At 40.5% G+C, this 26,135-nt stretch overlaps 2 protein-coding genes across 4 annotated transcripts; one reads left to right on the forward strand and one right to left on the reverse strand.

The window, feature by feature from the left end:
• Positions 1-226: 226 nt before the first annotated feature.
• Positions 227-21,228, reverse strand: septin8a (septin 8a). 3 transcript variants are annotated; one of them, XM_018752015.2, is made up of 10 exons: positions 20,870-21,228; positions 17,486-17,600; positions 16,708-16,903; positions 15,591-15,777; positions 12,992-13,153; positions 12,026-12,122; positions 6,812-6,980; positions 6,492-6,624; positions 6,053-6,240; positions 227-965 (listed from the first exon to the last, which is right to left on the reverse strand). In XM_018752015.2, the coding sequence occupies exons 1-10, from the start codon at positions 20,897-20,899 to the stop codon at positions 803-805; spliced, it is 1,440 nt and encodes a 479-aa protein (XP_018607531.1). In that variant the 5' UTR covers positions 20,900-21,228; the 3' UTR covers positions 227-802. The 3 variants fall into 3 exon arrangements, with proteins under 3 accessions (XP_018607531.1, XP_018607530.1, XP_018607532.1); XM_018752014.2 differs by having other exon boundaries at positions 227-968; XM_018752016.2 differs by lacking the exon at positions 227-965 and adding an exon at positions 4,804-5,361 and having other exon boundaries at positions 20,870-21,226.
• An 858-nt stretch (positions 21,229-22,086) lies between these two features.
• LOC108934162 (ankyrin repeat domain-containing protein SOWAHA-like) lies at positions 22,087-23,427 on the forward strand. The gene has a single exon (XM_018751694.2). It carries the CDS (start codon positions 22,087-22,089, stop codon positions 23,425-23,427), a length of 1,341 nt encoding a protein of 446 aa, XP_018607210.2.
• The last annotated feature ends 2,708 nt before the right edge of the window (positions 23,428-26,135 follow it).

Raw genomic sequence — 26,135 nt, forward strand, 5'->3', positions numbered from 1 at the left:
GATAAGCAATCCATAAAACAAATTCTTGCTAAATAAAAAAAGTAAAATTGTTCAGTGACAGACCTTTGTATGCTGAGTGTTGTATGGCACAAAGCAACAATGTTGTAAAACAAATTCTGCAACACCCTTGAACTGGGAAAACTGATCACTGCTGTTCGTAAATTCTAAATACTTTTAAAAAAGTAATTTTTCGGATGTGCTTCCAACATTTACCACAATGTCACGTCATCATTCTGAACCTAAACTCGTCACGTCGTCTTTTTTCTTTTTTTTTTTTTTTCCCTTGGGTTCTCGGCTGTAACTGTAATCACCGGAGGTCAGCTTTTCGCCTACTTCACTATGTGACATTACATCCCGTAATTCTTTTTCGGTTTAATCCCGCAATCATGGCTTATTTGCAGAAATAATTGCGTAACCGTAAAGCTTTATAAATGCAGAGTAAACAGGTTTTGTAAACAGGAGTAAGTCTGGTAGGTACAAACAGGAACACGAGCTCAACTAGCTGCCTGTGCAACGGGCCTTGCGGTCTATTAGTCGACATTAACAGTCAGAGAGGCGGACAAGCACAACACCTACGTTAGCAACAGGGGGTCGGCACCCGAGCCGAGGGGGGAAAAGAGCGGTCGGGAAGATGCGGGGGTGAGGTGGTCCATCTGGGAGAGATCTAGAGAGCAGAGCGTTGAAATCCTTGCTGAGGAGAGGAGGATAGCTGACGGCACGGCGTGTCTGTTTCCCGTTCACGATGGTTGCAGTTCCACGCCCTGGCGATGCCGGGACTCCCCCGGCTTCCTCGTCGGCGTCGTCACACGGAGCCCTTCTTCCACACGGCGCTCTGGATCAGACAGGTGCAGCACTGCATGGCCTGCCACCAGCTGTCGCAGTTCAAGGGCTCCACGCTGGCCTTGGCCATCATCACCCTGGAGCTGGAGAGGCTGACGCCCGACTGGTTCTCTGTTTTTACAGACCTGCTAAAGAAAGCACAGGTTGGAGCGGCTTTTTGCCATTCTTACAGCAGCAGCATTACCGGTGGTGCTCGTGCTCTTGTTGTCTTCTCCTAATTGCCGCTTTTGTCTAGACCAGAGCTTTCTAGGCTAGAGACCCTTTGAGGAATTTGGTAAAAGCTAAGGATGCCTTCTTAAAAAAAGAAAAAAGAAAAAAGTCAAATAAACTGGAGGAAAACGCTGCGCTCAGTTTATTCCACTGAGACCTGGTTACTTTGTCACAAACAGTAGTAACACAGGAATATTTTAAACTTTCGTTTAGTTATTTTTAAAGCACGTCTACTCTTCTTGAACACACTGAAGCCAGTGCAAGAATCTCGAAAGGGCTCCATGGATCCCATTAAGAACCTCTGATCTAGAGTTTTGCGGTTTTACACGTTCATTCACTAAGATATTTGTATGGGGCAGTTTAGGATAAGTATGACGTTCAAGTACGGCAACCTTTAAGTTCCAAGGTGGTGTCTTTAACCTCTATGCCACCTGCTGGACCAGTCTTGGAATTTCAGCCAGAAACTAGTTGGCTTCTTTCCCAACTTCAAAAACAGAAAAACACAAAGTCCATTTTTATTGCTGAATACCATGAGGGCTCTGTATACAAGAAATAGAAAACATATGATGGCACAGCATTATCGCTGGGTTCCTGTGCTTTTTCCTGCCCCAGGTGGAGAGCAAGGAGCTCATCCACTGCAAAGAAATGGCAGATGAACACCTGAGCGGCCAGGAGCTGTTATTGTCACCCAACACGCTGTACATTATCGGCGTCCAGCCTCCTCTTGATGGAGGATCAGGGCACAGCAGCCGGCGTGGGGGGAGGAAGCGGGGCGAGGCGCACAGCGAGGAGCAGGACTTTGACGCATTCTATGATGGACTCGGGCGGCTGTACGGCGAGGCGATTGTGGAGGATGACGTGGGTCAGACCACTTTCACACCCTGCCCCCCTCTGCAGCCCCCCTCTCAGCTAAACTTGTCAGACTGAATAAAACTGGAGTCAAGAAGCAGGAGGTATGAAGTTCAACCGTCATGAGATGCTGCATTTCCTTATAGTTACAGGTCATAAGCTTTCTGTTATGTTCTCTATCTCTGGTAAGCCCCCCCCCCCACATTTTACCATATTGCTTAATACTTATTAACCAGTGTTCTTTGCAGTGATTTTTAAGAAACATTCTACAAATGCTTTACTGTTGCAATGGATGGTTTTTATTTTGTGATATAACATGTACAGTTTATTAATGTGCACATTGCAGAATGTGGTTTTTGTTTAAAATAAAACTATTTGCTCATTTTACTTCATAGCGAGGGGGGTATACTTAAGATTTCTATTGTGGGTTATGAAAATCTTAATATTTTAAGTGCTTCTTTCAAGCATGAAAAAATTTGTAGTAATGTGATTTTTATATCATTTCTAACTGTACAGAGTTGAGGTTACGTATTCTGAACGTGCCATTTTGTGGAGTTAGTGGAAAAATGTGCAATGTGAAAGCAGCTAAAATATTTAACATCTCTGCCTTAACATGACATTTCAAAATTTGAAATACAATTTCTAAGCGGTTTTTTCACTCAAGTTTTTCAGTGGACAGCAAATATAAGCAATTATGTTGCATTTGCAGAAATTTGCAGTTTTTCTATACCAGTCCTGTCATTCTTACCTCATTTTAAAATAATGCACCTTCCAGCTTTATTGGGGAACATAATGAAGCGGAGTCAATATTACTGTACAAAATGAAACATAACATTCCATTTCAATGTGCAGCACACCAGCTCCAAAACCCCAAAATGTGGATGTACCAAAAATTCTTTGTAATACTTTGTACTTTTGAAATTTGAGATGGACGTTTTTGTGCAGTGCAGTGAGTTTTCTAATAAAATATTTAATTTCTTAAAAGGCTAGAAGTACTGTTTTTTGAATATTGCTTGTGAAACAAACCGCTGTGGTTTTAGCCTCAGTGTACCATTCTTGTAGACACATGGAATCATAATCCTGTCTACAGTTCTACTATAGAAAGCAGCGTACCGTGAGATCAATTTCCCATAAACACGCTGCTGCTGATGAGCCCTGCGACAGGCTGGTATCCCAGCCGAGCTGTACCAGGCATCCCACCGTTTCGAGAAGTTGTTCTGCACCACCGTGACCCTGTATGACAAGCAGTTTCTGAAAATGCGGGGTTGGGATTTTCACCACTTAAACGGTTGGTAACGGCTGCGAAGTGAAGCCCCCACAGCCAAGCTGTAGGGGAAGCCAGGCCTTCAAGCTCCTAGCTTTTGCAAGCAAGCGGAAGAATGTCTGGGGTGAATGACTTTGGCAGGAAGCTCACAAAGCTCATGTTGTGGATGGGAAACCAACTGTCGCTCTTCAGCCCAGCACAAATGCGATGGCTCTGTGCCAGCCCACATCCTGTCTAATCCATCCAGACAGTTCCGCTGGGGGGCACCAAGGAGCTGCACCCTTCAGAATCTGTGTACTGAGCATCATCATACCATTTGTGTTAACACGGTAAAAAAAGGACTGCACACCGTTTTCCCACCAGCACTTTAGTGTGCAAACACTTGCTCTTCTGTCTTCGGACTAGTACCTGGTTACTGCCCATGCGTACGTCACAAGGAAACTCACACTGACCAAAACATATTGAACAGATGAAAATATGCCTCACGTTATGCGTATGACATTACTGTAACTTCTACCATATAAAACTGCATTTTATATATATCTTTTTTCTGAACTTAAACATTGATTTATATTGCTGATTATTTTTAATGGAGCAATTCAGAGCAAATTACTTGCTCAGTGGTATTACAGATGGTCAGTGATTAAAATTTTTGAATCCTATCCATTGAGGAGCATTGCTAATGATGCAGGTATCTGATACCCCATCACACATGTACACTACATGACTAACTTTTCTGCACAACACAAGTGAGCTTGTTTATTTTCGTAGCAATGAACGCTGTGGTAATAGTCTTCTTGTGTGTTTGTACAAAAATAGTCCAGGGAAGAAAGCTTCTACTGAGATGTGTGAACCACTGCCCATCTACCGGGCTTTTTATAGTACCTGTATTTTTTTTAAGTTTAGGTTCAGAGCAAATATTCCAAACAACTGCATTGCTGAACTGCTAAACAATGTCCCCAGTGGTATCCCATCAGGTTATCAGATCATATTTTTAAACCTCTACAATACCACCTTTCAACTGGCTTTTTCCTCTTGCAGCAACAAGCAAACAAGTCACTGTAGCCCAGCAGAAAACACGCACATGGGATTTTCCCCCCCCCCACCACATAAGAGAATTCACAGTACTTGCCAAGTTTTTGTTTTCTGTTATCCGAGGCACAGTGTCTGAAAAACCGTGACAAGGTTTTATTGCCTTAGTAAAAACCAAGGGGGAATTCAATAAAGACACATAAAATAAATGAGAAACTTTTAAAGGTAATGAGGTGGGGATGCTCTGTGCAATATTTATTATAGTGGTAGTAAATGCCAACCTCAAACACCAGATGACCTACATACACAGCACAGCTAAAAACATTGACATTTTAAATTTTATTTCCAATGAAAATGAGAACATTTTGTCACCTCTGCCTTCAGACTTAACAGTATATCTCCATAATGCAAAAACTTCGGAAATTATCTGTTATGTAGCAGAAGTTTTATAAAAAACAGCCAATTTCCCTTCATCTTTCATTGCATAAATGACTCATAGTACAACACTGTATACTATTGCTTTCTATTTAATAAGCAAAAACTACGATGTCATTTATAGGTTTCACTAAGTGCCAGACAAAAGATAGATCTTAAAATGTACACATAGAAAACATTTAAAAAAAAAAAAAAAAATCAGCACCAGGTTAATGTGTTACAAACTGTTTTATTCTACTATTGATATGTAATTATGAGGAATGTTCAGAACTGTTTACTTTCTCTGCATTAATTATAGCCTATGCTGCTCCTCATTTCAGATATTACTGAACACAAAGAAGTGCTTCTCCATGCATAGTTATGTCGCAGTTAATGCACTTCTTTCTCAGATTGGGACACAAAATTAAGAACTAAGAAAAAGAAATTGTAGTGTCCATTTTTTGTGTCTTTCTTTCTGAAGCAGCAGTTTAGAGCCATAGACAGACAAGTCTCCAGGACTTTAAAAAAAAGTCCATTGTAATTAAAAATCAACGATCCCAAAACAGCAAGTGGCAACTCCAGCCACTGGTCACAACCCCTAATACATCAGTCTCTTGCGCTCACGTTCCATCAGAGTCTTTGGTCCACTTACATGGTGTCATGAAGGAATGTCAAAAAAATAAATGTTCACGTTGCTATGCTGATGAAAGTCAAATCCATGATCAGCCTGGATGGCAATGCCCATAAATTAACTGAAAGAAAAGAATGAGAAAAACAACAAAATACACAAAAGCAAAAAACATGGATGAAATTAAATGATCATGAGGATTTAATACTACTTACAAATCTCAAAATCCAAGCACAGAGTATTGAAACTATAGCAAAAACTTTAAATCTAAACATAATAAGGAGAAATGTGTGAGAAGGAACAAGAATCTCACTGTATGAGCCAATAAGAGAAAAGTCATTTTATTGCTGTCCCTATAGAGGGCACTACCGTTCTAAGTACTTGTCAATAATGGAAGTAAAATAGTTTAAAGGTCCTAAAATGTTGGTCAATATGAAAGACAAAAATATCTGACAATCATAAAACAAAAAGTAATAATTTAAAATTCAATGAGTAAAGTAGCTTTTAAAGCAGTTATTTTAAAGTTACATAATAAAGTTATTTTCATATTGCACTGAAGGAAAGAATAGTTCTTCAGCAGAAATGCTGATTAGTCTGTCAATAATAGACGAAGACATTAATTACAACACCCTGTGGTTCATGCCAAGCCACTGTGAACCTGCAATGAGCCATAAAAGAATAGTCACCTCACTAGTTTAGACACACTGGGGACCTTACTTCTACCTCATGCCTCAAAAAATGACTAGAAGAAAAGCAGTGATAACAGAGGGAGGGGAAGGAAGACAAAGCGGTTGAAGGAAGGAGACAGCACTTACTTCTTCTTGTCTTTGTCCTTCCTGAGTGGCTGCTGTAGGCCTTGTAAGGACTGAGCCTGCAGAGTCTCAGCTGCCACCTTCTTCCTATTGAAAGCATTCATTTCCTCCTCCAGGTCCCTTCTCTTTTCCTCTATCTTCCTCTTCTCTTCCTGATGCATGCGCTTCAGCTGTTCAAACTTTTCATGCAGCTGATGGATGAACAGCAAGGTGAGAAACCAAAACTGTTACGCATCGTATTTCAATTATGCGAATGTGCTAATAGCTGACAGTGGGCTTTTTTTTTTTTTTTTTTTCGTTTAAAGGAAACCATTTAAAACACAAAGTGAATTTTAATTTTTTGCAAAAAAGGTGCCTGGCTCATTTTGGCTGATGAGCTCATACTTCATACATTGTGAAACTACAACCTCCTGCACGTCTCTTTTCCCAGCCCTGTGCTTACCTCTCTTTCCTTCTCCTTCAACTCAGCTTCAGTTTCCTTAACCTTATTGACAAACATTTGCCTCATCTCCTCCTCCTTGCGCTGCAGGTCACTGAGGAACTCTTTTCTCTTGGCCTCATATGTCTCCTGTAGGCTGTGAGCCCAACCAGACAATTAAGAAAACTTACTTCAGGCCTCCAGGAACTTAGAATTTCAAGATTTACAATTTCTTTTCAAATGGGACAGAAAAACTATAGAACCACTTAATTATAGTATTATATAGTAGAATTAAAATATAATTTTAATTAACCATAATTTTAAAGGGATGCAATAGCACCTACCTGAAAGGCTGGCTGTCAGGGTCTGTGTCCTTGAAACCCATTTCCTCCAGTTTGCAGCGACGATACAACTCGTAGTGGCGTGTGTGTGTCTGCTCCCTCAGGTCCTCCATGTTCACACGGATCAGCATCTCTCGCAGCTTCACAAAGTCACAGTGGCTCTCGTTTTCCACTGCCCACCACATACACAAAACAAGGTGCAGCCTGTCATTTGTTGCACTCACGGCTAAAAACAATTGTTTACACTATGTAAAAAAAATGCTGCTGGAGTTCCATCATTGTATATTGTGCATTTCATATGTGGCTCCCACACTTGGAAGCAAAAAGAAGAAGTTGAGCAGTAGAAGTATTGATTTTTCAGAGTTAAAAACAGGCAGACTTGGACTAATTTGGTATCTACTTGACACAGTCACATTTCGCAGACCAATTAAATAAATGGTTGAGAATAACAAGCTTAAGAACATTGCAAACACACATTTAGTACAACATGCAGTTAAGTTATGCAGAGAAACCTCACTTCATAAAAGATGGAAGCTATATTACCAGACAAATGCTAAGTGTGTAAATATTTCCCCTAATTTCTGCAGCATTTTGATAATACTGACAATGACAGAAGAAAACCTGAATGGCTCCTGATATTTCCGTCATACACGTTTCCTCTTAACCCACGAACACACTATGCAACTATGCAGGCAATTTCCATCTGGATTAATAAAGTTTTTGATCCACCTATTAAAAAAATAAAAAAAAAAAAAAAACCTGCACAAGGTGTATCTAGAAAAATCAAAAACTATGTTATAGTGGAGTGGAACCAAGAAAGAACCATTAGCAGTTTTTCAGAGACCGTGTTGAAATCTAAAATACCACAAAAAATCTACTGCATCTTTTTTTAGTCTCAGAAATACTCAGGTGTACACCAAAGTCCACTTCTGAGGCATTATCTACATTCCTGCAAGATTTTTTCCCCTAAATGGGTCTGGAGTATTAACAGAAAAAGTATTTTACACACTAAAAACCTGTAGGGAACCCTATAAATTGAAGGAATGTTTTCCCAAGCAGATCACAAGTTGAAATCAGGCTTCATAAAAAGTCTGTAGCAATCAAAGTGGGTCTGTCAATTCACTGGCCTCGATGAATATGACAGCTGGGGGTAAAAGCCCCAAAACTCTTCCGATCTCTGCTGATATACCCGTGGTTCGGCTTTGTGTACCCATCTTCAAAGAGCTCAGTTTGTGTTGGCACACTGACAAGAAAAATACATGCAGATTGTCATTTTTTGCCCCTAGTAAACAGCATGGCTCACATTTTGCACTTTTCTGCATTATACATTCTTCACACCTTGTTCTGCCAATCAGTCCCTCCCCTCCCTTGCAAGTCTAATAACTGATCCAACCGCACAGCCTGTGAATCCTCCCATGAAGATGGCAGGAAACTCTTCCTGCTGTTTTTGGTTAAAACTCGGGCCAGAGAAGCAGAGTGAAAACCATCTGTTTCAAAACTGTTTGGATTAACAAGGTGACCATAACCACATATGACAATAAAATTTAAGATTCTCCTTGACACAAGTGTTCTACTACTCACAGCATGATGACTTTTGCTGTCTTTAGTACCATAATTTGCTAAAAGCATAACAAAAACAGTATAATATCTACAACCACAACCAAGCTTATGGATGAGTGTTAATTATGGAGAATAAGCTTGTGAAGTGAGAAGAAAAAGCTGAGGTATTTTTAACTGTACTGGTATTCAATACATTAAAGGCAATTGCTGCTAGATAATTCTCCAAGCCATCAAGCTAATAAGTCAGAGGGACTCCTCTGATCATTTACGAATCGAGGCTTATCCCACATGGGGGTGCAGTGGTGCTGTGGCACAGCAAGTTTGGCCAGGTCCTGCCCTCTGGCAGGTCTAGGGTTTGAGTCCCACTTGGGGTGCCTTGTGGTGGACTGGTGTCCCGTCCAGGGTGTATACCCTCCCCCTCCAGCCTTGCATCTTGTGTTGCCAGGTTAGGCTCCAGCTCGGTGCAACCCCACTTGGGACAGCCAGCGTGTGTGTGCTTGTCCCTCAAATACAGTGGGAAGGGTTCTATTTTTTGTTGATTGTTTCAGTTTAGGGGGTGCGGTGGCGCAGTGGGTTGGACCGCTGTCCTGCTCTTCGGTGGGTCTGGGGTTCGGGTCCCGCTTGGGGTGCCTTGCGACGGACTGGCGTCCCGTCCTGGGTGTGTCCCCTCCCCCTTCAGCCTTACGCCCTGAATTGCCGGGTTAGGCTCCGGTTCCCCGTGACCCCGTATGGGACAAGCAGTTCTGAAAATGTGTGTGTGTTTCAGTTTACAGTCCTCTAAAGAGGATTTAAGTGAAGTCCCAAATGTGAAATCATTATAGACCAGAGCAGTCATGAGTCACCATTCATTAACACTGTTGCCACTGGTGGTACTATACACTTAGCAGCCTTGGACCATTTGACCACATTTTATTGTATCAATCCAGCAATTTAATTCAAGTTGAATTCAAGAAAGAGAAAAAAAAAAAAAAAAAAAAAAAAAAAAAAAACAGCTGACCATGACTTGTATAAGTATGCATGTTTAAAATGCGTTTTGGGAGATGCACTTTGTGTTTACTCTACGTTGTATGTCATTTTGGAAAAAAAAAAAAAAGCATCTGCCAAATGAATTCATGTAAATGTAGACTGATTCTTTATAAACAGCAGCCCAAAAACAGCCACTTCATTCTCTGAGTTTAGTGGAAAAAAAGAATGAAGAAGGTTTGATGATGCGCAACAGTCAAGCTGCGAAGGCTCCTCCAAGACACAGTGCGTGGTGGTGGTGATGGGGGAGCAGGGAACCGTGTTACACAAAGGAATAAAGAAGGAATGCCAAGAGGCCCCCTGACAGTCACACAGACAAACATCAGAGAAGGCTTGCTTAATATTTTGAAATTTCATAAAGCCACCTGAGTTCTCCAGATGCTTTCCTGAACTCCATGTTACCAGATACAAAGTGGTATGACTTGTCATTGCAGTAATATATTGCATTTAACTTGAAGCCACAAAGTACCAGTCACTGCACTTCAATTAACACACAGGAAGGGGCCTGAATCACACACAAACTGTGCGTAACTAATAACACTCCGTCACTGGGATTTACTTACTCAAATTCAAATTATTTTTCTCCACCATGACAGCAACCAGGAAACATACTGGTACTTCCAACTGTTTTTTTTTTTTTTTTTTTTTGATCAGTAGAACACTTAATTATATTTACATACATTATTTCATTTAGCTAATTCCTTTCTCCAAAGCAACTTACAGTGTTAAGCTACTTACAATTATTTACCCATTTGTATATCTTGGATATTTTACTGAAGCAATTTTAGGGCAAGTACCTTGCTCAAGGGTACTACAGCTAGAGGGGAGGCTCAAACTTTTGGGTCTAGAGGCAGCAGCTCTAACCATGACGCTAGCAGCTACTCACATACAGCACTGATTAATAAAATTTCCATGGTACAAATCTATTGTTGACAACAAATTACTCTTTATAGTTAATCTCTAACTTTTTCACTTTTAAGTACTTCATAGATCAGCTGAAAGTACAGCAGCCATTTCTCACCATTTCCAAGAACTGTTTTGAGAATCATTTCTTTCAGAGGCACTGACATCTTGAGTAACAGCTGGATTTTGTTAGTGTGACTCATTTTTTACATGACAATTTAATACATCTATTAAAATGAACTTCCTCTGGTCTAAATTATCATAGAGGGGGAAATTACATCATATCTTTTCATGCTGTGAGAGAATATTTCTGACTCATAATGCAGCATATTGACTATAGCTACAGCTTCCAAATAAGTGTTTTTATGTTGCCTTTGTTTATATCCATGGTTGCTGCTCAATTTATTGCTTTCCTTCCAATTTTAATTGCACATTTTCATTTTAAAAATAGATGTCATACTTGCTTCAAAATAATAAATTCAGTTCCCATTTCTTATACATTGTTGTGAGAAAACTATGGAATTGTTTTAAAAAAAAAAAAAAAATTAAGGTTTACTGTTTTTTACCAAAAATAAGAATAAGCAAGAGCACGTGAGAAAACTTAATAAATAATTTAGTAGCCCTGATCTAAGCACTTTCTACTAATTAGCATGGGTGACATCATGTTTTTAAATAGTGTGGTTCCCAAGCTAGACTAACAGAACTGTTTTTATAAGACATAGCTCTTAAAAGGTTGAAAATAACCCAAGTACACAGTACTCCGAGAGTTTCCAAAATGGAAAAAGTAGATTGAGCACTGCATTCCATAAAGATTACCAGCAAGGGTTCAGATTTCTTCATAGCACAAAACATTTATCAAATTCACAGCACTTTTCCACTAATCAAACACAACTATAATAACAAAGCAGGAGGAACACAAAGTGATTAATCTGGACAGAGCCATCAGTATAAAGAATCCTTTACACAAGGGGCTGCCTGTTTGCTATAGAGCTCTTGCAGCATTACACTGGGCAGGAGGAAGCACAGTAATTAAGGACCAAGGACTGTGACCACATGACTGCCATGTCCAACATGGGGGTCCTGTTACAGCTTCTTTCGGCAAGGTACGTAGACACAAAAACCAGAAAGCTAAATGAAGACTTTAAGTGGTTGCCTAAGGACACCTGCTTAGCAGGAAGAGCAAACAATTACAAAAACTAGCAAATAATCCTCTTACAGCTGAGCTCACGGTTCTGGAGCTTTTTGGTACCTTAAACGTGGCTTTCATGAACAGCAAAATAATTGTTTTTTTCTCTGGAGAGTGAATGGGTAGAGTTTAATAGACTAGAATATTTCAGCTAATGCCAGGTAATTTTCCAGTTGCTTCTAAGGGTGTCATTCTATAAAACGCTTGTGCTACAATATTCCTGACCCATGAAAAGCAATTGTGTCCTCCCTGTGAGCTCTCCTTGAGGGCCCTTTTTCGTGTGGTTTTGTGTAAAGCACAACATGTATGATTTAACTCAAGGAAACACAGACTAGTATGCTATTCAGCTAAAATGTTTCACACGGTGTTGACACCCAAATATATCAAATAAGTTACGTTAAAGTCTTAGGTAAACAAACTGTTCCCATTTATTATACACATTTTATTGATTATATGCATCACATACAAAGGTACTAAAGAGATTAATAAAAACAACAAAAAGAAAGATTAGTCTTGTGAGAGATGATATGCTAAGGAATACTCACCCTGCACCACTCCCCATGGGTACTGCCTGGCTTTCACCATTTTGTTCCCCACTTTCACCTCCTCAATGCTCCCCACAACAGCGAAGGGCAGATGGGCCTGGGGAGCATAGTTCAGGAGAAACTTTTCTAGTGTCCATCTTAAAAAGTATTTCCTCCTTCCACTTAACAGCATCACCAATCAAACATGTTCATATTATGTTACCTATAAACATTATTTTACTAACAGTAAAAATAGTTATCACTATTAAGACATTTCACTGAAAACCTGCTCAGAGCAATCTTCGAAGACATATTTATTCCACGATTAGACTTTTCCAGATTGTTCCTTGTTATGCTTGGGCAATAAAAACTGACATCATAAGGAAAGTGCTTCAGCATGCAAGCGCTGGAAAAAACCATCAAGCAAACAGTGGCAAATGTAAGTACCATTACGTAAGTAATGTTATAAATCTTGAGCCACAAAGATATACAGAGAATTTCATAGAAAAAAAAAAAAAATTGACCTTAATAACATTTCATGAACTATTTCACAATACTACCAGCCTACATCTTCCAAAAGGAAGTGCTTAGAAGAAGTATATAGTGGGATTGTGTAGAAAGTAACCTACATGCTTCTAAAATCAAACTGAAAAAACAAGATGTTTCACAGGAATACAATTCTCCAGCTACATTGTATTTATTCATTTAGTCAATGCTTTTCTCCAACGCAACTAACAACGTTAATCTACTTACACTTATTTAACCATTTAAACAGCCAGGAAATTTTTACTGGAGCAATTTTCGGTAAGTACATTGCTCAAGGGTACTACAGCCGGAGGTGAGATCTGAACATGCTACCTTTGGGGCCAAAGGCAGCGGCTCTAACCACTACGCCTCCAGCTGCATATTATCAAAGACAAATAAAGAGAAGATAACTAACTTCCACCCCCAATACTCTCATCTCTTGCAGGAAACAACAAAACTTACATTCATTGAAGAGTTGATTTCTGTGACAGCCTCATCATCAGTGGGGAACTGGTAGATCTGGACTCCATTGCTGACCAGCTCACTCATGATCTTGATCTTGAACTTGTGCAGCTCACTCTTTGAAATTGTATCAGCTTTAGCAATGATGGGGATTATGTTCACCTAAGGAAACCGAGGGTTCTGCTGTGAAAATCAATTTGTGTAATTCATAATTGAAGTTGCAATTGCTCAGATTAGGTTTATTCCAAATTGTGACCATGCAAATACAAGCCACTAAAATTCCAGATGAAAAGCAAGGCTGTGTCATTATGCTTATTAAAGCATGGCCAATGCATCTTTGTGCAAAAATGTAAAAATTTACTGAGATCGAAGCTGGAATTAAAGCCTATATATACTGCTGTTTTCAATGTGAGGCCTTGCAGCTGCTGATGTAATCCATGTTATTAATTCATAAACCATTTATTTTCCTTCGTCAAATGAAATATTCAGACGTTTTTTTGTTTAGCATATTTATGCTTAATTTTTTTCTCTGGAGTATAATTACGTTCAGGATTCAGAATGTAACAAACACCAAAAGGGATATAAAAAGATAAAAATCATGGGCAGGAAGGGCTAACTATCAAGCAAAACACTTTATTTAGAAAGTTCTCATTTTCCCCTCTCACTGAGTGGGAAAAATAATTTGCAGAAAGGAAGCAACATCGACAAGAAAATTTCCATCCCTTTGCCTGTATTTAGAGGCAGAATCTGTCATTCTTGTCACAGTTGAGAGAAAGGTTCCTACCCAGCATGCCAGTATTGCTCCATTTCATCACTAGGTACAGGGTGTGGTGTAGTGGCGCAGAAGAACCATTTCTGCGTTCTCCCACCTCTCCAGCACTGACATAGACTTGGAACATCCAAGTACTATATAATGCAACACTATTTGATGAACTGCAGTACTCCAATGTAATTATATGCACATCAGGATGGTAAAGCCATTCACCTACAGATCTTATATCGAAATGTGCCATGAGCACGAAGCAACGTGATGCAAATATTTATTAATGCAGATTTCCAGTCTTAACGGTGTTTAGAGTAGCGAATCAACTAAACCCAAGGCTACTCTTCACAGACCTGCCATGGCATAATATACACAAAATCTTTTACAAAACTTGACTTTTGGGTGACATGTTCAGCTTATTGGTTAGTTTGTTAGAACAAACAAACGCAACATGAGGCAAAGAAAATTTCTGCACAGAAGTGAAGTGCTGTGTAATTCAAAAGGATGGGGAACAGATCAAGACTACAGCTGGACTGTACTAAAAACCAAAAATGTGAAATGTGATTTTCAAAGTGATTTAGTCCAAGCCAACTGAGTACTTTCTTATTCAATAACATTCACTGATTATGCTGAAATGATAAAAATTATGAATGAATAGCTGAAAATGGGCACAGCCTACTGGCAAGCGAAAGTGAAAAGACAGCCGTACAGCTGGAATATCAGTTTTGGACAGGTTCCACACCACAAGTCTAATGATGCACATTTCAGGTCATTCTGTTCTTCACAGCTGGTTGGAACCCTTGAGCTTCTGGTTTCATACAGGTTTCATCACCCTTCACTGATCACCATAGAGCATCAGCACACATCTCTGTGGGCTCCGGGTAGCAAAGTAATTAAGGACACAGACCTACAACGTGAAGGTCTCTGGTCATAACACCAGGAAGGTAAAACACCAAACAGCAGAAATCCATACGTTTTAATATACTTTTAATATATCTTTCTCAACTATTCGCTGACATACACTTACATTTGTAGCTGATGCATTTTTTTTTTTAAAACATTTTTAGCTGACGCTAAGAAACTCACGATGGTTTACGTATTTATACATCTGGGTAATTTTTACTGCTGCATTACAGGGTTAAGTGCCTTGATCAAGGGTGCTACAGCAAATGATGAGATTCAAATTTGGAGTCTTTGAGCAAGGGGATGCTTTAACAACCCTATCTGCTGCTTCACTTAAAAGCAAGGAATAACTCAAATGTTGCTTAACCTGCATTTCTAATTAAGCACATTTGAATTTTGAAATAATTACAATTTAATTTCCATCTTAAATGACTCTTAGCAAGTAGTCATTCTACAGTGTGAATATAAGGATATGCAATGTACACCAAAGCATTTAAACAAAATATAAAACCTGATGGAAAAACTACAGACATAATGCCAAGAAATCTTTTTCATTTTCTGTTTTTAAAAAGACTGTGCCTGAACGAATAATATCAGATGAAATCTCAGTGAAGAAAAGCTATCCAGGCGTGCCTCCACACCACTGTCACACACCAAAAGGTTTCCTGAAGCATTAAAAAATACATCTGGAATCCACACCACAGACTCAGTACACCAAAATATCCAAAGCTGAAAAGAATTTAAAGGGTCTCCGTAGCCTACATGCACACAGACCTGCAGGGGGGACACAAACACAAACAAATGCTGGAACAGGGCCTACAGGTCTCCCCAGCAGTACTGAGATGTGCGATATCATCTTTAACAAAGACGATATCGCACATGAAAGCCTTGTAAGTTCATGTTTAAAATTCACATTGACAAACACTTCTTTACCTTGCTGTCCAGTTTCTTCATTGTAACTAAATCCAAGGATTTGAGCGAGTGTCCTGTAGGAGCGATGAAATATAAGCAGATGTGGATTCTTGTGTCATGGTAATTGAAAAGGGAGCGCTTAATCTTCAGCTCTTCCTGAAGGTAGTTCTCAAACTGTGTGTCGATGTAATCCACGATGGGTTTATAGCTGGAGACAAAACATGTTTCAAGTTTTGTTGCATATTTTGCAGAAGAGGATTTCAAGCATTTTGTTTTAAATGGTTTCTCTTAGTAATAAGGTTCTAATCTATTAAGATGTCACTATCCATACTGAAGACAGGATTTTTATAATTCTCAATTAGAACTGTTAGTAAGTATTCATAGGTTATGTCCTTTAAAAAGAATATAAAATAGTAACAATTGAGTTGTTAAACTTATGACTACATGTGATTTAACTTAATACATTAATATATCACACAGCTACAGAGACAAGACAGCACTTTCAAAAAAGACTTGAAATATACACCAGCAATCTATTGCACATAAAAAAAAATACATATAGCATTCCTTTGTTCAAGAGTGCTGCCATTTTACTTCTGTAACACAAGTTGCATCTAAGATTGTCGACCTAGAGCTCACACCTGAGTGGAACTGATGCCAACACAATGACGATCCCTTCAAAGAGATTAACATCCTGCAATCCTCCCCTGAATGTGCCTCTCCTTATCTCGCTTTTATTATCAGTGCAAGCATTTTTCCCAAACAAGCAGCTACAACTATGCTCCGCCCTCAAAGTTCTCCCTAAAGCCCTCTGCTCCTCAAGGTCACACAAACACTCAGTCTCACAGCTGCAGTTCAAACCAAAAATTTCCTCCATTTCATCCTCTCACCCCCTGCCTCCAGCCAAACTTTCTCATGTCTTTCAAAGCTTTCACAAGTCATCTGCCCCACTTTTCCTGTCCAACTACTCAGTCTTTCATTCTCAAGCTGACCCACACAGGCCAACCCACAAATCCCATGCTTTTCAGCAACAGACAAAAACATTAAAAGGCCATGGGATGGGAGAGTTTTCATGCTGATTTATTTATGTGAGCAATGCCAGCTTCTAAATTCCTTAGAGTTCAAGGCCGCCACTTACCTCTCCTCTTTGTTGACCTGGTCTCCAAAACCCACCGTGTCTACAATGGTTAATTTGAGGTTAACGTTGCTCTCCTGAAGGTCATACGTCCTGGGCCGCAGGTAAACACCATTCTGGTAGTGGCTGGCCTCTTCATTTTCAAATGTGGTGTTGAAGAGTGTGTTCATCAGCATTGACTTGCCAATGCCTGTCTCCCCTAGGCAGCAGAGGGTAGTGGGATGTTCATCAAATGCAACAATTGCCAGCACTTTGCTCTAAGCAGCTGTATTACACACTAGAGGCAGAAAAAAACATTAACATGAGAAATATGTCTCTAATTAATGCAACATTTTGTATGACACTGTAAAGGAAGCATGCAAAATAAAAAAAGTGTCATGTCTGACTTACATTTAATAAATAAAACAAAACTAACTGCAGCCATGTGGATAAAACACCCGACTGTGTGACATTCTGTGGGTGTATTTCATAGCTATTTATGAAACACTCAAAGCCTGGCAGTACCTGTTTGGCAGCCCAGTGAGGAAAAAAGCCTAGGATCATAAGAATCTGTAAAATGCTTTTCAAACAGACCCAGATGTCTCTCTGATTGCATGCTGCCTTTTTCATATTTGTTCTGTTATGGAAATGCAGTGATTTCTCCTTTCTGACATGAAGGGAGGCTCTCAAAAAATTGCTTAAACTAAGAACATAATGTGCTTTCAAATTACTATTATCTTAGTGTAAAGCATAATTTTTTGGAGACAGAGCAGAGTGTTAAAAAAAAAAAAAAGACACTTACCAACACAAAGAATATTGAAGCAAAACCCTTGTGTGATCGATTTACTGACCAGCTGGTCCGGAAGACTGTCAAAGCCAACATGGCCACCCAAATTCAGGTTCCTCTTTTCTTCATTCTGAGGAGATGTGAGAAAGTGTAAAAAATATATATATATATATATATATATATATATATATATATATATATATATATATATATATATATATATATATATATATATATATTTTTCATTTTTTTTAAAAATGAGAAAAAATGACACTTCTAATCTACATTTTATATGCTGATGTTTATAAATATACGCTATATGATAACTACAATTAAATCAACTTAAACTATATGAACACACACCAAAATCACAGAAGCATAAACCAAAAGAACTTTAAAGAACCAGAGTAGAAAATATTAACTGAAATACCAAGAAGTTAACAAGTTAATCTCAACACTTCATGAATATAGTGAACATCTTAAGACAAATAGCTATGCATTTCCCCTAAGGAATGCATACTCTGTGAGGTTTGGCTGTCTAACCTTAGTCTGAAGACAAGATTACACAAAGCACTAAATATCCATACCAATTTCACCTTCAGTTATTCTTCAAAATAAGAAACAAAGAATGTGAAATCTTGTAGGGTCATGCATATCCTTCACATAGCTTTTATTCAAGAGTAGCTGGCTGGGGAAAGACAAACCTCTCTTGGGACCAACTCAGTCAAAAGGAAATAGTTGACAATGTTCTGCAAAGAACAACATTTTTTTCTATTAGAGCAGTGAAGATTCTCATGAGACTTGTGTATTCGCAATAACAGATTCCTGTTTTATTTCTATATCCAACTGAATGGAACCATTTTCTTGTCTGCTAACAAGATGTTAGGCAGATCCTAAACTACGCCAAGCCGACACAATCCAGTTAACATTTTAAGCAAGATGGACTCAGAGCAGGCATGACAAACTACCACCATGACATCTTTCCCAGCAAACTGGTGCACAGTTTCTCAGTAGAACTGTGACACCGTAAATAAAAATACTAAACGCAGGTTTCACTTCAGAGCCATCGGAAATGACTACAGTTGGTACAAGCCACGCTGACACGGATGTCATTCTAGAATATAAAATAAAAACAGCAACTGAAAGGAGAATCTGTTGAGAATCATATTAAATAAGCATATTAATCAGATGTCCACCCCACTAAACAAGCTATGCCTCAAAACAGATGGGAGAGACTTGGACAACAATTTAGCGCAATCAAGAGATAACAAAATTATAATGTAACCATAAATGTAAACTCTGATCTTGTGGTTTAAAAATTTACCAGATCAAAAATTTTTCCAAACTATACAATTCTGATATTTGTTCCGAGTATTACAAGCAAATGTTACATACTGTTATATTCAGGCAGAATGGCAGTCTTTTGGACTACATTTTTTTTAATTAAAAATAAATATCCAAAAATTACAGCAGTAAGACCAAAAGAAATTTATAATAATAAATATTATGCAAATAATGCAGACACATTCTAGTGGGTTAGATTAAGGCAGCAGTGCACAGTGCATATATTGTACTGACAGAAATACTGAGACTACATACCAAGTCACTATTACCAAACCCTACAGTAAACAGTGAAACAACTGAACTCATTAGAGAAGGCATGGTCAATAATAATAATAATAATAATAATAATAATAATGTGAAAAATCAGACTATATTTCACTGCCACATATGTAACACTATACCTGCAGCTGGTAGCACAGTAATTACAGCTACTGCCTTTGAACTCAAAGGTTGTAGGTTCAAATCTCACCTACTGCTGTAGTAACCTTGAGCAAGGTATTCACCCAAAATTGCTCCAGGAAAAAAAATTACCCAGCTGTAAATAACTAAGTAGCTTAACATTGTAAGTCACTTTTCTATAAAGTGCCAGCTAAAAGAATGTAACACTGTAATATGGACTGGATAACTATTTGTTTACTGAATTGCTATTTTTGGATTAACATATAAGCAACACAGGACAACTGCGTGGCACTGAATAACACAGTACCCATTCTCAGCTATCAGTTTCCACTGGAAAATAACCATTTCAAGAGGTACTCAGTGTATATCTGGAACACAAAATAAAAGGAGGAGAGAAGAGACTCGTGGTTTTTACACCTCCTTTCTATCACAGATGTGCAGTAAGAGGACAGGTGGGCTGTACCACAGTGACAGTGAGTAATTAGAGACACACCGCTGAGATGAGACAAGAGACAAGAGACAATGGTCCCGTAGACAATTCAGCGTTCAGCTGGAGACGTCCATCCATGTCGCCCGAGCTGCAAACGTGGGACATGATGATCAGTGCGGCTCGAGTGTTTCTTTCGCAGAACTTTCTCGAAGCTAAAAACAAGACCGCTTTAATAGCATCGAGTTTTAATACCCGCTATCCAAATTTCAGGGTTCGAAAGGACAAACCCTCAGCATCCAGTTACCTGCACTCCAAAGTCGTAGGAAAAAAAGCTCCGGTTTCTTTTATGCACAACACTCATTTCTTCCCACACTCACACACACACACCTCGAACGAACCGTGTGAGAGAAGGAGCTCAGGGACCTCATTTATTCACCCTCTCTCTCTCACACACACACACACACACACACACACACACACACACACACAAAATCTCTCTCAACACACACTGACTTTTTCCAAGTTCTGCCCGTCTTGTCCCAGACTCACTCCATCTCCAGGCACTGAACAGTTATTTTTCCCACCTTGGCAATCATTTGCACACATAATAATTTGCATTTAAAAATGATTATTTAATCAACCCGGAGAATATTTTGCGTCCCGAGTTTATCGTCACTCTCTCCTGTATTTTCCTTGAACATGTTGCCTTAAGTATCTACTAGTTAACTGTTGAAAGCAATGAAACAAAAAATTATAAAACAAACACATTCTTTTATAAAATATCACACACAATGAAGGAAACTATTCGACAACACAACAGTTTGTCTGTCTGTCTGCCAGCACCTCAGAGACAGTCCTGTGTGAACAACCACAGCGTCGGGGGACGTCAATCCAGCTTAGCGGTGCGTGCGACGACACAAAATAAAAATAAAACACCTCCATAATGTCAACACCGCTCAACACGACAGGTCGGGTCAGGTGAACCGCAAACGTGTTCACCAGAGCGTTTTTACATTTTCAAAACGCCACAAAATGCGTTCTTGGGCCACCTGGCGAGAAAAGGATGGTGAGGTGACGAGGACGCAGCTCGCGCGCGCAGCGCGCGCCCACACGTACACAAGCCCGGGAAACTGGGTCTCCTCCACCCGCGATGTCCACGAGCTGCTCAGCCTACCCGAGTCTCCATCCCTCTTCCCATCCCTCCCGATGGCCCACCGCACACTCACAGAAAACACGTCCACGTCCGGCGCGGCCATCACGCAGTGCGGCGTGTCAAGGTTTTTGTGGGAGAAGTGGTGGGGCGCAGCTGGGACCGTTCTCTCCGCACGGCGGGAGAGGGCTCGCGCTGTCCAATATGGCCACTTCCTGGAAACTCCCCTCCGCCCGAGAAATGTCACCGCCGTCCGCGACACACAGGGCTCGCTTTTACTGAGAACTCTTTCACTGAACTCACAGGACGACCGTGTATCGGACAAAAAAAAAAAAAAAACACCATTCAAAAATGGCAATGACGTCTGAGAGAGGAAAAAAAAAGCAACGAGGGATTTCTTCTATGAGTTTGCGATCCAGAATGACCCCGAGCGCTCTTGGGATGTGTAGTCCGGTGAGCCGGGAAGCGCGAGGCACTCATTCGCCGCGCGTCAATTTTTATTAACCTTTACGTGGCTGACAGCTTTGCCTGAGGCGTCTTGGCTGTCAGATAATCAACGTTGCAATGTTTTATCCTCACCGTAAACCTCGAAACGGTTCACCAATGTGTACAGCAGGGCATTACTGTATCCATTCAGACTATCAGGGTCGGGCGGCAGAAGTGGGATTCGAACCAAATTCGAACATTCTGGTAACACAGCAGTTCTTACCAGAACACAGCCCTCAAATGTATTTTTTTTTTTTTTACGACGCCGGCAACCTTAAAAATTCACATCACAGTCCAACATTGATTGTAGTCCATCCTTATTGCAATGTTCATTAATATAGGACACCACAACGATACCATACTGTGTGTGCTAATACATGCTTTAAACCAAACAATGGTTTTGTTCCCTTTCTCGTTTATTACTATAATTGTTCCTATCACACCTTAGACTGCTGTTATGCAATCAGTTAAACTGTAAGAACAATTCAAAAGAGTACATGTTTAAGGACGCGGTTAAAGTAATTCGGCAAATTTTTCAGCCATTTTGTTCTTGGGAGACTAGTGACAGTGTTTGTTCCGGTGTAATAGGCCCCGATGCATATTTAATGTAAATAAATCAGCCTGAGGTCATGGGCCAGGTTTCTCATTCTTATCATATGCGCAGAACTTATTGCAGGCCTCGCGGCGTGGACTTTCTCCCCGGAAGCAGCAGGCCAGGCGCGCGCCGTGCGAACAGCCTCCGCAAGAACGGGGTAACTTCGCCAGAATTTACGGGTTTCATGCAGGAGCGCAGCAAGTGTGGGCACCATGAGTTTGACTCAAGAAGGTGTCTTGGCGTTCCTGCTGGAGCGAGGCGGACAGGTGAGCAGCTCCGAGCTCCTGGCCGAGTTCGGAGGTCTGTTGAGGAGCGGCGATCCCGCGCGCGCGGCACACCTGAGGGCCACCTTCAAACGGTGTGTGGACAACGTTGCCGTGGTGAAGGAGATGGACGGCGTCAAACATGTGGTCGTCAAAAAGGTATATGTTCATATGCTGAGGCGGTCGGTGAGCTCAACTGCAGAGGAATCTGGGTTGGAAACGGATGTAAATGCGCACAACTCTTCGCCGGGATCTACCAGTGGGAGTTCAACATCTCCAGATGGCACTCCGTGTTTTGGTGACAGTCTTGTAGCCAGTTCTTCCAGCCTTAAATGCTCAGATAACAGACAAAGTGGCTCTGCTGCAGAAATGGCGCTCCGGAGATGCAGGTCTTCGGAGAAGCCGAAAAAGGAGGCGCCACGTGTCACTGCAGGAGCTTCACAAAGCAAGTGGATGGGTCTTTCAAAAGACCCATCAGGGGTAAGGGCAGATGTGGTTCGGAAACCTTATGCGCTGCCTTTGAGAATGCCTCCATCCCAGATGGACGCAAAAGTCCCAACATGCGCCAAGGAGGAGCTTTCAAAGAAGACAATCCCTGAAGAAAACCTTTGCTTAGAGGCTGAGGAACTGCGGGGACTGCACCTGTCATACACGAGAAAAAGATTCGAAAGCGCTAAGACCGCTGACAAGCAACGGTACTCAGAAAATGTCCCACTGGAGGCCGCAGGCCATGACTGGCTGATGAAGACCGCGTTGGGACAGTGGCACCAAGTCCATGCCCTTCTGTTGCAGGACACTCAACTGGCTGAGAAGAGAGACTTCTTGTCCGGCTTCACAGTCCTCCACTGGGCAGTTAAACTGGGAAACACCGATATGATCAGCACAGTCATCGAGGTAGCGAAGCGGGCTGGCACGAAGGTTGACGTGAACCGCAAAAGCTACGGAGGCTACACGCCGTTGCACATAGCGGCCATACATGACCATGAAGCTGCTATCGCTTTGCTTGTAAACCACTATGGTGCTGACAGGGACATAAGGGACAACAGTGGGAAGAAGCCTTGTCACTACCTGCACAAGCATGTGTCACCTGAAGTCAGAGAGCTGCTGGGGGCTCCACGTGTCCTGCAGCATCAAACCACCCCCAGCTATACTGAAGTGGATCACTTCACAGAGACGGTGAAGGGCTTTAACACGATCAGTAAACTGTTCCAACCATATTCAGCCGTGCACAGAAAAAGGCACAAACGTCCAGAAATGCATTTAGTAAGTGAAAACCCAGATAGTGATTAAAAAAATCTCAAAGAACTTTTCGGATGATTCCCTGAATGTGGATCATGTGTCACAAAATTAATAATGATCCTCCCTGAAATCAGAGAACCACAATTTCATTTTAATTTAGTTAATAATAAATACAAACTTCCTGCAGAAAGGACTCGTATTATTATAAGATTATTTGATTAGTTTTATGATGATGTGTATTTGTGCATTGTTATCGGCAATATATGGATATTTGTTGGAATAAGTAAAAAATGCTGCACTTGAGCAATGCAATAACTTGTGCTTTGCAAATTTTTTGGTGTTCTTAAGAAAAATGCACAAAGAACCTTACGTTATATAATTACATTGCCTTACCTTTAATTTCATTAAATAATTTTTTGTGAAGCGGTTTCATTCTTTTGTAATGCTTTTGATTTTATCACTATTGTGAAGGACCTTTGTTTTGCCAGCAAAACTAGTGAAACCATTCATACAACTTACCTCAAAACATTTCTGTGATTCCATCAAAGTAATTAGAAGTAACTATGGTAAAATATGTAAGGCAGACAGAATGGCATCCTTATGTATCAGAAGATATGTCTGTCTTTGCTTTTCCCTTATTGCTTATCTGAAAAGTCCTGTGAAATCTTAACATGTGACTGACATGCCATCAGTATGAGTTATTGACCAACAAAAGAAAAAATACTGAGCAGTTTGTTTTTTCAATGCTTACAATGATTCTGCATGCAATTCAAGTTATATTATTTATGTAAAATACAATAATCTCATGTTTTTCCAGTTACTTTTAGTTAAAAGGATAAATTTACTAGAGTGGAAAATATATCCACCAAAGTTATTTGAAGTTCAACAATACCTGCTCCACTTATTTGCATGTTAGTATCTTTACCTGTGGTTATAAATGTTTATTCATTGTTAGCGACAGCCTCTCCAATAAAGGGTCACAGGGATCACAGAAGCACAGGGTGCGAGGCAGGGCACACCCTGGACAGGGCGCCAGTCCATACCATAGCAATCACACATTCACACAATAAGGGCAAATTAAGAGTCGCCAGTTCACCTAAAACATGCGTCTTTGGACTGTGGGAGGAAACCAGAGCACCCAGATAAAACCCACTCAAACACAGAGCGAACAGATTCTCCCCAGACTGACCCCTGCCCCGAAGCTCTGCCACAGTTATGAACATGCGGTTGTGTAAATGTGACGGACCTGTGTGAGGCAGTAAAGAAGTCAGCGAGGGTCCGCAGAGCAGCGCAGATGAGAGGTCAGCACTTTAACTCCAGTCACAAGGAGCTGTCTTGTAAAAAGAGTGTTTTTTTTGTTTTTTGTTTTTTTGTTTTGTTTTTCCCAGCAGACTGATCCTGACCTTGCTGCAGGGCATCAGATTCATTAGCAACAAGCTGGCCATAGCTAAGAGAAATTTCTTCTTCCCTTGAGCGGCAACCACGTTTTGCAGAGCAACAGAATCTCCAAAGTTTAATAGTGGCTTTTTGTGGGTAACTGCAGTGTGTTACAAATTATTGTGGACCTGGACACGAGGCAGAGATACACACAATGTTTCCCTTGTGCTGCACCGCACTGGGGCTCCTTGGCAGCTCTGGACCCCCGCTTTAAAAACCCATCAAAGAAGAAATAGACTTCCCCCCCCCGCCACCTTAAAACAAGGCACGGAAGCCCAGTTGTCTTCAGATCTCACAAACAGTCATTGCTTTTGCCAAATACTATGAATTAACAAATTTGCTGAGAATATCCATTTTAGTAATGTGGATATTTCGGTAATAATTCCAGACTTTCTGCCTAAGACATACAGCGTTATAAGAATGGTTTTTCTCGGAAAAAGCACCAAGGAGTTGCTTGGTATGGAGGCGTCATCCTTCAGCGGCCTGGTTTTGAAGGCGTTTTGCCAATAAGAGGGGCCCTGTCCCTAATTTATTATTTCAATCACAAAGCCTCTCAGCAACTGGCTTTTGTGTTCACAGACAAGTGGGGGCGCATTCCGCCGGAGCTTCAATGACAGCGCAGTACATGGGAAGCTGCCCTTCTCCAGCGAGGCAATTAACTGAATCAACATCCTTCTGTCCTTCTCCATCTCCTCATGAGACTCGGGACGTTAGCCCTTTGAGATCATAGAATGGCGCTGGAAAGCGTCCGCCTATTGCTTCCATTAGCCTGCTACAAAATGTACATTCCACCGGAGTGTTTGGCAAGGAAGTGCGTTTGGACGATGATGTTTAAGAAGTTTTGTAATATACAGTATCACTTAGGACTTCACTAGAAAAAAGACTGCATTATGATTATCTGACATAACATTTGATATTGGACATTGAGTATTTTAAATATTTAATCCATAGTAGGAACCTTGGCCTGGCATGATGCCATAATGTATTTATGTGTTGAGATAATGTATCATAAGGGGTAAAAGTTTTCAGTTTCTATTTTACTTGAATTCAACTGCCAAATACAATTCCTGCAATTAAATTTAATCTCTAAGCTTTCCTCACGTGGCTTTGCCAGTTATGCAGTTAAAATACGAGACAGCCCACTTATGTCTGAATAGGAAGGATTTATATGTTTATTTTACACTGCAGTCCATGTGGAGTATGTGGCAATGCTGTACTGTGTGAGTATCTCAGAAGGCTCTTGGACCTGGACCTTCACAATATTGTACCAGCTTCACCATGAATTAGGCAAGAGTGTTCTTCAAATGTATGGTTCAGCACAA

This window comes from Scleropages formosus, chromosome 4, assembly GCF_900964775.1.
Source record: "Scleropages formosus chromosome 4, fSclFor1.1, whole genome shotgun sequence".
NCBI lineage: Eukaryota > Metazoa > Chordata > Actinopteri > Osteoglossiformes > Osteoglossidae > Scleropages > Scleropages formosus.

Excerpts from the sequence above, each read along its gene's own strand:
- LOC108934162 (XM_018751694.2), top strand. The coding sequence starts at position 22,087 with ATGAGTTTGACTCAAGAAGGTGTCTTGGCGTTCCTGCTGGAGCGAGGC.
- septin8a (XM_018752014.2), bottom strand. The coding sequence starts at position 20,899 with ATGGCCGCGCCGGACGTGGACGTGTTTTCT. Across the intron at positions 12,123-12,991 it reads AAATCAACTCTTCAATGAAT|GCCCATCTGCCCTTCGCTGT; the intron begins GTAAGTTTTGTT and ends TATGCTCCCCAG. Across the intron at positions 6,981-12,025 it reads CCCATGGGGAGTGGTGCAGG|TGGAAAACGAGAGCCACTGT; the intron begins GTGAGTATTCCT and ends TGTGGTGGGCAG.